The sequence below is a fragment of the Mustela putorius genome, unplaced genomic scaffold (assembly GCF_011764305.1).
Source record: "Mustela putorius furo isolate JIRA1106 unplaced genomic scaffold, ASM1176430v1.1 tig00003909_pilon_pilon_pilon, whole genome shotgun sequence".
NCBI lineage: Eukaryota > Metazoa > Chordata > Mammalia > Carnivora > Mustelidae > Mustela > Mustela putorius.
In genome coordinates, this window is record NW_025422057.1 from 264,549 (window position 1) to 276,075 (window position 11,527).

General features: G+C 50.5%; 1 protein-coding gene across 1 annotated transcript; it reads left to right on the forward strand.

Annotated features, from left to right (window-relative positions):
- The first annotated feature begins 8,097 nt into the window (after positions 1 to 8,097).
- Positions 8,098 to 9,686, forward strand: LOC101682134 (olfactory receptor 226-like). The gene has a single exon (XM_004782347.3). The coding sequence runs from the start codon at positions 8,178 to 8,180 to the stop codon at positions 9,093 to 9,095; it is 918 nt and encodes a 305-aa protein (XP_004782404.1). The 5' UTR covers positions 8,098 to 8,177; the 3' UTR covers positions 9,096 to 9,686.
- Positions 9,687 to 11,527: the final 1,841 nt, after the last annotated feature.

An 11,527-nucleotide genomic window follows, 5' to 3' on the forward strand; every position in this document is an offset into this window, starting at 1 on the left:
ACAATTATCTGGTTTTTGGGTGTTGAGCTTGAGGAGTTCTTTATAGCTCTGAGAAACAAACTGAAGGTTTTGGAGGGGATGGGGTGGGTGGATGGGGGAGCCTGGTGGTGGGTACTAAGGAGGCACATATTGCATGGAGCACTGGGTGTGGTGCATAAGTAATGAATCTTGGAACACTCAAAAAATAAAATAAAATTTAAAAAAATAAATAAAGTAAATAAAAGAATAATGACATATCTCCTTTTCTTGCAAAATTGAGAAAAATGATTTTCAAATCAATATAGATTAGCAATGAACCCAGAATAACCAAAACAATCTTGAAAAAGAGCAATATTGTAGGACTCACACCTCTTGATTTCAAAACTTACTACAAAGCTATAGTAATCAAAAGAGTATGGTGCTGGCATAAGGGTAGACCTACAGACCATTGGAATAGATTCGAGAGTCAAGAAATGAGCCCATATCTAGGATGAACTTTTTGACCAAAGTACCAAGACCATTCCACAGGGAAAGAACAGTCTCTCCAACAAACAGGCTGGCACGACTGGACATCCATCTGCAGAAGACTGAGGCTGGGGCCCTACCTCATGCCATATGCCAAAATTAACTCAAAATGGATCAACAGTGAAAATATATTAGTTAAAACTATAAAACTCACTAAAGAAAATACAAGATCAAATCTTTATGACCTTGGACTTGGGAAAGGATCCTTGGATATGACACCAAGAGCTACAAAATGAAGAAGAGATGAATCAGCATTCATAAAAATTTAAAACTTTTGTGCATCAGAGAATAGTACTGAGAAATTAAAATGATAACTCACAAAATGGGGTAAAGTATTTGCAAATCTTGTGTTAAAAAGGGTCTAGTATACAGAACATATTTTTTTAAAAAACACATCTCAACAACTAAAGGACAAACAATCTAACTTTAAAATGGGCAAAGGACTCGAATAAATATTTCTCCAAAGAAGACATACAAATGGCCAACAAGAACATGAAAAGATGCTCAGTGTCATTAGTCATCAGGGAAATGTAAATCAAAACCATGAGATACCACTTCACACCCACCGTAATGCCTATAATTTCTGTAATGGAAAAGGACAAATGTTGGTGAGAATATACAGAAATTAAGATCTTTGTTTACTGCTGGTGGGAATGTAAAATGGTGCAGCCTCTGTGAAAAACTGCAATAATCCCTCAGAAAGTTAAACATAGAATTAGTATAGGACCCAGAAATCCCACTCATAGGTCTATATCCAAGAGAACTGAAAACCAATATGCAAACAAATACCTGTACATGAATGTTCAGAGCAGTACCACTCACCGTGGCCCACAGTAGAAACAGCCCTAACGCTCATCAACAGATGAGTGGAGAGGTAAAATGTGGTAAACCCTTACAATGGAATGTATTCAGTCATAAAAAGGAATGACGTCCTGGCCATGCTGCAACACGGACGAACCTTGAAAACATGGTTAATGGGAAGAAGCTGGACACAAAACCCTCCGAACTGCAGGATCCCGTTACAATAGGTATTTCCCAGACAGAAAGCAAGCCGGTGACTGCCGGTGCTGCAGGGGGAGGAATAAAGAATGCGGCAGAGCTTCCTCTTGGGGCGAAGAGAACACGCTGAGCCCAGACCAAGACCACAAGGGCACAACATCACTGAATCCCGCTGAAAAGCTCTCACTAGTGCATGTTATGTTGTGTGAATTTCACTTCAGGAAAAAAAAAAAAGGAAAATGAAAAAATGCCTAAAAGAAGGAAATCTTAAAGCACATCCATGAATAGTAGAGACGCATATTATTCTGACCTCAGAGTAGCCAAGAATTTCCTTTAGAAAATGTGAATCATAAAAGAAAATTTTTAAATTTCTGATAAATTGTTAAAATTAAGACCTTTAAGGGCGCCTGAGTGGCTCACTTAGCTAAGTGTCTGACTCTTGATATTGGCTCAGGTCATGGTCTCGGAGTCTTGAGACCAAGCCCCGTGTCAGGTTCTGTGCTGGGCACGGAGTCTGCTTAAGATTCCCTCCCCCTCCCCCTCCTCACCCGGCTCCCTCTGCCCCTCCCTCTGCCCCTCCCCCTGCCCCGGCCCCTCCTCTCCACGCCCTCACTCTCTTCCGTCCACTCCACCAAAAAGACACCGCTAACATCGGACCAAAGAAGATGTACAGATGGAAAATAAGCATACGAAATGAAAAGTTGTCAACAAAATATGTTACTAGAAAATTGCAAATTAACACGAGATACTACTACTTGCCTATAAGAATGGCTAAATCTCGAAAACCTGACAATGCAAAATGGTGGTTCGGGTGCGGAGCAACATTGCTAGTCAGAAAGTGAAACGATAAGTTCACTCTGGAGCATAGCTTGGCAGCTTCTGATACAACTAAACATACTCTTGCACGTGATCCAACCATCACACTCTTAGGTATTTACCCAACTGATCTGAATACTTATGACCACACAAGAAAAGTGCACAGGAATGTTGCTACCAGCTTTACCCAAAGAGACTCAAAACTAGAAGCAACCGATACATCCTTTAATAGATGAATGGATGGATGAAGTCTGGAAATCCTGCATACAGTATGATTCCAGTTATATGACATTCTGGGAACGTCAAAACTAAGGAGACAGTAAAATGATCAGTTCAGAGGAGAGGAGAGGGTTTAGAAGGTAAATCTCAGAGGACTTTTAGGGCAGGGAAACTATCCTGTAGGATCGTGTAATGATGGAGACATGATACTTGTTGAAACCCATTGAACTTTACCACACAAGACGTGAATTCCAATGTGTGCAAATTTTTAAAAAGTCACTCAGAACATTTGGGGATCCAGGATGGAATGCAGAAAGTGGCAAACAATCTGACCATAGGAGTGGGGTGTGAGGGTGCCGATCTGAATAACCCTGGAAATGAGTGGAGTCTGTAAGACCCACAGCAAGAGAAACCACGCGAGCATTGCACCCCAGCTGACAAGTCAACCATCCTGTTGCCACCAGGCATGTACACTGGAGTTGAAGAGTCAAGTAGGCAGATGTTGGGTGTACAGACCTGTAAGGGCAAGAGGCTGGAATGACCACACAGTGGTGGATTAGAGGTGGGTTAGAGGAGATGTAGGTAAGATCTTGTGCTCAACGTAACATGGGTACAGGCGGCTCCGTACAGAAGTGGCTGCAGATGTGTGCACTGACTGGACAAATATTCGCACATAACCCTCTCTTCTCTGTCTGCTGGGAGGGCCTGGAAGCCACAACACTCGGAAGCAACGGGTTACCTAGTGGGGGCCCAGGTGTCCGTGTCTAGTACAAAGCACCGGATATCCTTGGGGAAACAGCTGAATCTACAGCTGGGAAAGGAAGAATGCAGGATGAGCCTGGCACATCGCCTCGTGCCAGAAATGTAGTAAGTGTTCGGAAAGACAAAAACACAACGGTGGGGTATGTCAAAGGGGCCTGGGAAACAGCTGAGTGCTCTCGCCAGCCAAAGCTAGGCCAACAACAAAAGAAGCACAGTAGTACTGGAACATAACCCAAGGTATGAGACAGCTATCCATGAGTCTCTAATGATATAAACTGATATAAATGGAAAGAACAGATAAACGTCCCACAGGAAGAATTCCAAATAGTCTGTGTACATGTTCCTCTCTCCAGGAGGAAGAACACAACTTCCCACCCCTTCAACACGGGCTGTGCACAGCGACCTCCTTCCAAAGAGGGCAGGATAGAGGGGGTGTGAGTAACCTGACAGTGAAGAAACCCGACACATGGCCTCAGCCCGGGACCAGCCATGGCCATCCGTGCAGATAACATGCGCCCTTGATATGGTGTACTGGGAATGCCGCTTCTCGTCTATGGTCTTCCTCTGAAGATTCACAATCCTTATCTAGTCATGTGAAAAACATGAGACTCATCCCAGCTGAGGGACACTGTACAAAACAGATGACCAGAACGCCTCAAAATTGTCAAGTTCGGGGCGCCTGGGTGGCTCAGTCGTTGGGCAGCTGCCTTCGGCTCAGGTCATGATCTCGGGGTCCTGGGATCGAGCCCCGCATCGGGCTCTCTGCTCAGCAGGGAGCCTGCTTCCCCCTCTCTCTCTGCCTGCCTCTCTGCCTACTTGTGATCTCTCTGTGTGTCAAATAAATAAATAAAATATTTTTTTTAATTGTCAAGTTCATAAAAAATAAAAAATAAAAATAAGGGAAGTTTGAGAAACCCACAGCCAAGAGGAGCCTAACGAGATATGACAACTGAATGTAATCGCGGGATCCTCTATTGGATCCTGGGACCCAAAAAAAAGAACATTGGATAGAAACTAAGGCAATCCAAACAAAACGGAGGGCATCTGTGATGAGCCCCAGGTGTTGTATGTAAGTAATGAATCACTGAATTCTACTTCTGAAACCAACATTGCACTGTACGTCAAGTAACTAGAGCTTAAATAAAAAATTAAAATTAAAATGGGAAATGGAAATTAATACCTAACTGAAAAAGGAAATCCAAATAAAGTATAAATTTTAATTGATAAGAACATATCAATATCAGTTCATTAATTCAAGAAATGTACCATGCTAATTAATGTAAGTTACTAGCACTAGAGGAAACTGGTTGTTGCGTGTATGAGAACTGTCTGTAATACCTTTACAACTTTTTCATAAATCTAAAACTGTTCTAAAGTAATTTTGAAAACTGTTCATCAAAACACATCCTATGGGGCGCCTGGGTGGCTCAGTGGGTTAAAGCCTCTGCCTTCAGCTCAGGTCCTGATCCCAGGGTCCTGGGATCGAGCCCCGCATCGGGCTTTCTGCTTAGCGGGAAGCCTGCTTCCTCCTCTCTCTCTCTCTCTGTCTGCCTCTCTGCCTAATTGTGATCTCTGTCAAATAAATAAATAAAATCTTTTAAAAAACAAACAAACAAAAAAACCCACATCCTAAAGGAACTAAAAAAGAGTTCCTATAACCTGAAGAAAGATAGTTGCAAAAGATGCTAAAACTTATAAACCACTCATGAAAGGAATCAAAGATACCATAATTACATAGAGAAATGTACCATGTTCATGTTCCCACACGAAGATGAAAGGTAATTCAATTTTCAACACACAGTGCCAGGAAAAATCAGCTATCCATATGCAAAAAATGAACTTTGCTCTGGAACCCACACTCAAAATGGACCAATGACCTAAGTATGAAGCCTTAGACATATGGAGAAAATGTTCATACAGCAAAAACTTCTTCAGTACAACATTAAAAACACAATCCATAGAAGAAAAAAGTACAACTGATTTCATCAACTGCAGAACTTCTGATCTTTGAAAGACTATTGGTGGAGTCGAAAGACGAGCCATGATTGGGAGGGTGGCAGAGGGGGCGGATTTACAAATCAAATCCCTGATGGAATATCTGTGCTCAGAATTTAGAATTCTTGAACTTGAAAGGTAAAGAAACCGACAGAATAAGCGAGTGGGTGTAAGAGCTGAACGGGCATTTCACTGAAGACTGGGTAGTGAGCACACAGTGAACAGCAGGAGTCGGCGGGAAATGCTGGGAAAAACCGTTAGGAGCGGCACCTGGCTAGCTCAGTCCAGCGTGCGATCCTTGATCTCTGGGTTGTGAGTTTGAGCCCCACACTGTTTTCAAAAATCTTTTAAAAGATTTTTTTAATCTTTTTTAAAAACCCAACACCACAAGGAGATACCCCTACAAACTTTTTAGAGTGACAGTTTTTCAAACTCTATACCAAAGGCAAAGTGGCATAGCCACTCTGGGCAACAGGTCAGCAGCTCCTTCCACAGTGATACTGCATGTGTTTAACAGCTGTTTCTGGATGTTGGACAAGAGGCAGTGCAGGACCGTGTCCTTAGGGGGCGGGTAAAGGGACAGGAGTTCCGGGTGTCACGCGTGGTTTGGGAGCCACAGGGAGGAGACACACACCGGAGCCGGGGGACACTGAGGCAGGTGTCATGCAAGGGATGACTGCACTTGGACCCCCACTTCTAGCCAAGGTGGGATACAGAAACTGGATTTACCGTCCCACCTGGAAGGAAACAGACAAAATTGTGAAAGAAAAGGGAAAAAAGTGGTTTTCAAGACCCCGAACGTGAGGCAATGACAGATAGCGACCCTGAGAGGAGGGAAGCGAAGACACGGGCTCAGCTCTCCCGGCTCTCTGCGGCACTCTCCCGCCGGCAGACACGGACAGGGGCCAGGCAGAAGGAGCCAGAGCCCCCCAGCTGCCCAGACGGGCGGACCCCAGGCAAATGCAGCTGCCGAGAAGAGCAAGATCTCAGTGACAGGAAAAGGCAAGACCTGAAGGACGACATAGAGCAGGACACCCTTCCTGCAGGCCGAACACAGGCGGCACTAAAAGATCGTGTCCTAACCAGAGCACTTGAAGCAGCAGCGGAACCCAGAGCGTGGGCCCTGGGAGAGGGGAGCCCAGGGTCGGGGAGGAAAGGAGCTGAGGTTTACAGGTGGTTGGTTAGCTGCGTTACTTTGTAACCAGATGAGTAAAGGGCGCGCCTGAAAAAGAAGCAACTGAGCGTCCGCGGAAGGGCCCTGAGCCCGGGGCGGGTCTGCGGACCGGCCTCCCCCGCGCCTGGCCGCCTGGAGGGCAGGCGACCTGCAAAGACCTATTTGCCGCTGAGGAGAAAGGGGGCAGGTCGGACCCATCCCTCCGGGGACCCCGCCGCGCCCCTTCACAAACTGCTCGGAGAGTCCCGAGGGTCCCGCGCCCCTGGGACTTTGCAGTTCGGGTGCTCCCGACCTGGCGCCGCGCACCTGGGAGGGAGGCAGCGCCGCGAGCGAGCCCGATAAAAGCCACCTGGGTCCAGAGGCAGCGGGGCCGAGGGAGACGCGGCGAGCCTTCCCCAGACCCTCGGAGACCTGCGGAGACCCGGCGGAGGCCGCGCATCTTGTGCGGGGGCAAGGTTGTGCTTGAGGCAGGGGCCTGGGGGAGGCGAGGCGGCGGGTTCCGGGAGGGTCTCCAACACCCTCCGTCCGCCTGGGCGGCACAGAGCGCGGGGCAGGAGCTCCTGGACCCCGGACCCCGGCGGCCTCAGCCCGCGGGTCCAAGAGGGTCCCAGCGACCGAGGCCCCACCCTCTGTCCTGCAGACGCTTCGCCGAGAATTTGGGGGGCGGTCCTCATCGCTCCGCACCGGGGCCTGTGCCCCCACCCGCTCAGAGCGGCCTGCGCAGCCCACCCTCCGTCAGCCAGCTCCCCGCAGGGCTGAGCGGGTCGCGGGGGGCGGGGGTGAACCAGCGCGGTCCCTCCCGGGGTGAGCAGGAGCTGCCGGCTCCCCCTCCCCCCGGAGCGGCGGGAAAGCCTGGAGGAGCCCCTGGGCCGCAGGTGACCGGTGGGGACGGTCACCCTCTCCCTGAGATACGGCTGTCCTTCAGACACCTAACTTCAGTCCCAAACACCACAACCCCTTAGCGGCTCTGAGAGGACCGCTCTGTCGACCCCCTAAATAGCCATTTTGCTCCTCAGAAAACACAGGTTAAAGGCCTCAGGCTGGCTCAGGCATGGTCTACTTGAGGACATTAGAGCTGGGGATGACCCCCCCCCTTCCGCAACCCCCCTGGCAGCTTGGTTCAGCCCTAGAGAGCTCACTGGTGGTCAGACGGAAGTGGTGTCCTTCCCCAGGAAGGAGCATTCTTCTGGAAGGAGACCTGGGTGAGGCCAGGAAAGTGCCTGGGGACACAGCCCGAAAAGACACAGTGGGCAGAATGGGTCTTGTCTCTTGCTGTGTGTGTTGTGCACACCTAGGGGTGTGTGTGTGGAAGTATGTATGCACCTGCAGAGGAGATGTGGAAGGGGGTGCACACCTGGGAGTGTGTAAGAAGTGCACACCCGGGGGGTGTGGGTGCGCCTGCGCCTGGAAGGATGGGCATTTGTGCATACATGTGCACGTGCATGCACACACACCTGGCCCTGCACTGGCGGGGGGGGGGGGGGGGGCAGGTGCAGGAAGAGCTTACGCCTGCGGCTTCTATAGGAAATAGGAGTAAGAGTGTTTGCACCCAAGGCCCCTCTGCCGGTGCTAGATCTGGGAAACTGCATGTTGGACTGGGGGTTGGGGTGACAGGTCAGTAGGGCAACCTTGGAGAGCGGACATAGCACACCTGCCTCTCTCTGCTGTTCCAGGGTGCTCAGAAGAGACCTCCCCACCAGGGAGGGCGATGAACGACTCCACTGAGACCCTGGTAACAGAATTCATCTTGCTGGGCTTCCCAGAGCTGTGCCATCTTCGGGGACTGCTTTCCGGGTTATTCCTCACAATCTACCTGGTGACCATCCTGGAGAACCTGGTCATCGTGCTGACCATCCGAGCCAGCCAGCAACTGCACACACCCATGTACTTCTTCTTGGCCAACCTGTCCGTGCTGGAGACCCTCTACACCTCAGTCACCGTCCCCAAGCTGCTGGCTGGCCTCCTGGCACGGGTGAGGACCATCTCCTTCTCAGGATGCCTCAGCCAACTGTTTCTCTTCCTCTCGCTCGGCTCCTCCGAGTGCTTCCTCCTAGCCACCATGGCCTGTGACCGGTACCTGGCCATCTGTCGCCCACTGCACTACCCAGCCACCATGAACTGGCAGCTCTGTCTGCGCCTGGCCCTCAGCGCCTGGCTGGGTGGCTTCCTGGCCTCTTTCGTGTCCATGGCTCTCATCTCCCGCCTCAGGTTCTGTGGCCCCAATGTCCTCAACCACTTCTTCTGCGACATCTCACCCCTGCTGCAGCTCTCCTGCTCTGACACCACTACCATCGAAATTCTGGACTTCGTGGCAGCCCTGGCTGTGCTCGCAACCTCCCTGCTGGTGACCATGGTCTCCTATGCACACATCCTGGTCACAGTGCTGAGGATCCCTGGCTGGGCCGGCCGCCGGAAAGCCTTCTCCACCTGTGCCTCCCACCTGGTGGTGGTGGCCACCTTCTACACCACCACCATTTTCATGTATGCCCGGCCTCACGCTGCCAGCTCCTTCGACATCAACAAGCTGGTGTCCGTGATCTACTCAGTTGTGACGCCACTGCTCAACCCCATCATCTACTGCCTGCGGAATCGAGACATCAGGGAGGCTCTGACCAAACTCCTCTGAGCCCCTGGTCCCTCCTGAGCACCATCTGCAGGAGGCCAGCCCCACTTCCCGGCCCTCCTGGGTCCTACCTGCCCTGTTCCTGAGCCCATGTGGATGGCCTCCATTGCCTAAGCAACCAACCTCAGCTGGCCAGACTGTGAATGAAGTGTGTGGGCAAGGCCAGACGGTGCCACAGGCCACACACTTGCCGCTTTTCCTCAGAAACAGGACTGTCATTTGACTTAAAACTTGATGGGTCTAGTGAGTAGACAGCATGCCCATACTTGGCTTTTCTGCCTTTTCTTTGTTCTCTGGCACTTAGTGGCAGAAATTGGGTTGATCCAACACCTTCCTTCTTACTGGGCTGCTGTCCCTGGTCAGGGCGAGTGGTTCTGACTCGAACCCATTGCTTCCCACACCCCAAGCCCTCCCCTGCCCTGGCCCTGGGCGTGATGTGTTTGGTGTGCGCCCTGGGACAGTACGCGTGTATCTGCAGGCGTGCCGGCTTGCTTGGCGTTGAGAGTTTTGAATTCATGGGAATGGTTTGGTGCTGTAAATATTCTCTTACTGTGCTGCTTGATTATTTTGAGGTTATGTCATTAAGTACATGAAATTTAGAACTGTGTTGTCATCTTCCTAAATTTAACCTCTTGTCATTAAGAAGTATTACTCTTTGTCTTCAGTGACACTTCTGCCTTCCTCCGTCAAGCTTCAAGTCCACTCAGTCTGATGGCAGCAGAACTGTCAGCCTCCCTTCCGTTCGTGGCTGCTTGTGTGACACTTTCTGCGCCTCTTGGCTTCGGACCACTGCTGTCCTCGGCTCTGTAAACCACACTTCTGGGTTGTCAGCTGCTCCCTACATCTGTGGAGAAGTCAGTTTGTTTTTACTCCTTTTAGGTAATTGGGTTTCCCCTACTTCTGGAAGCTTTCAAGGTCTTCCGACAAGAAGTGTGGTGCCTGGTCCCCAGGGTGTGCTTTTCTCTGTCTTTATCATGTCTGGAGTGTGTGATGTTTCCAGAATTGCGCCTTGCCTCATCAGTTTTGAAAATGTCCAGCATGTGCCCCTCAACACTGCCTCTGCCCCAGCCCTTCGCTGCTCTCCTTTGGTTCCCCACGTCCACATGGGGTCCCCATGGGGTCCTCATGGCGGGCCTGCGGCAGCCTCCCCTGTGCGCCGCAGCCTGTTGTTTTGCTTTCTCCCCGGGCTTTCTTCTGGGCATCTCCTCATCTTCCAGGTCACTAACCCTCCCTGGCCAAATCTAACCTGCGCTTTTAAGTGTATCTTTTCAGTTCTAGAATTTCCACTTGGTTCTTTCCATTTCCCACTCTCTGTCCCCTCCTCCGTGTTGTTCTATTCCTGTAGGTACGTGTGCATTCCTCCGTGAGTCTGTTAGCGATCCTGGTTTGCCTGCGCGGCTGTTTCTTGCCCAGACTAGTAGTCTTATTGCCCTGACCTTTTATAGCGTCTTAATATCTGACAGGGTGCCTTCTTCTTTGATCTTGTTTTTCAAAATGACTTCTATGAGTACTTCTTTCACTTTTCCATATGGACTTTAGAAACCCTCAGGTTCTCTATGACTTTCCTCAGGCCGCCGTAACAGAGTGCCATAGTTGGGATGGCTTAACACTAGAAACTCATTTTCTCATGGTTCCGGAGGCTGGAAGTCTGGGACAGCGTGTGCGCAGGGCTGGTTCCTTCTGAGGCCTCTCACCTTGGCTCACAGATGACTGCCTTCTCCCTGTGTCCTCACGTAGCTGTCCCTGTGCTTGTCTGATGTCCTCTTCTTGTAAGGACAGCAGTCAGATTTGATCAGGGCCTGCCCTCCTAATCTCATTCTACCTTAATTACCTCTGTAAAAACCCTGTGTCCAAATACAGTCCCATTCTGAGGTCCTAGGGGTCAGGCCTTCAATACAGGAATTGGGTGGCCAAGACTGTGCGTGGAGCAGCAGTTCAGAGCCTCTGGGAATCGAGGGGGTCTGATGGAAGCTAAGAGAGGTCACATCACACCAACAAACTAGTCCCGTCAGGTCACTGTTGAGGAGGTCCTGCAGTCCACCCCTAGAGCCATCAGGAGAGCTGGGTGTCCCCAGGCAGAGTGGCTGGGTGGGGCACCCACAAAGGTGGAGAGCAAGATGGCGCCATGTCAAGGAGTCCCAGGGTCCTATCCAGCTGGGACTGGGAAGGCTGGCTGGCTGGGGCACCTTGCTGGGCAGTGGCCACCGGGAGGGCTACCTGAGGGGTCTGAGCAGTGGCACTGCAGAATGGTTAGAAGGTCACCCATTTCCTCCTTTCTGGATACCAGAGGGATAACCTGGCACCTCCCAGTGAAGGGCACTGGACACCAGGATCTAGGGCTCTGGGGCTGCCCTAGCATTCTGTGGCCCGTGTCTGGGACACCGCCTGGGGCAGGGATGAAGATGGGGTGGGGAGGGTGGGAGAGGGGCGGGGTG

Coding starts and splice junctions, on each gene's coding strand:
- LOC101682134 (XM_004782347.3), top strand. CDS start 8,178: ATGAACGACTCCACTGAGACCCTGGTAACAGAATTCATCTTGCTGGGC.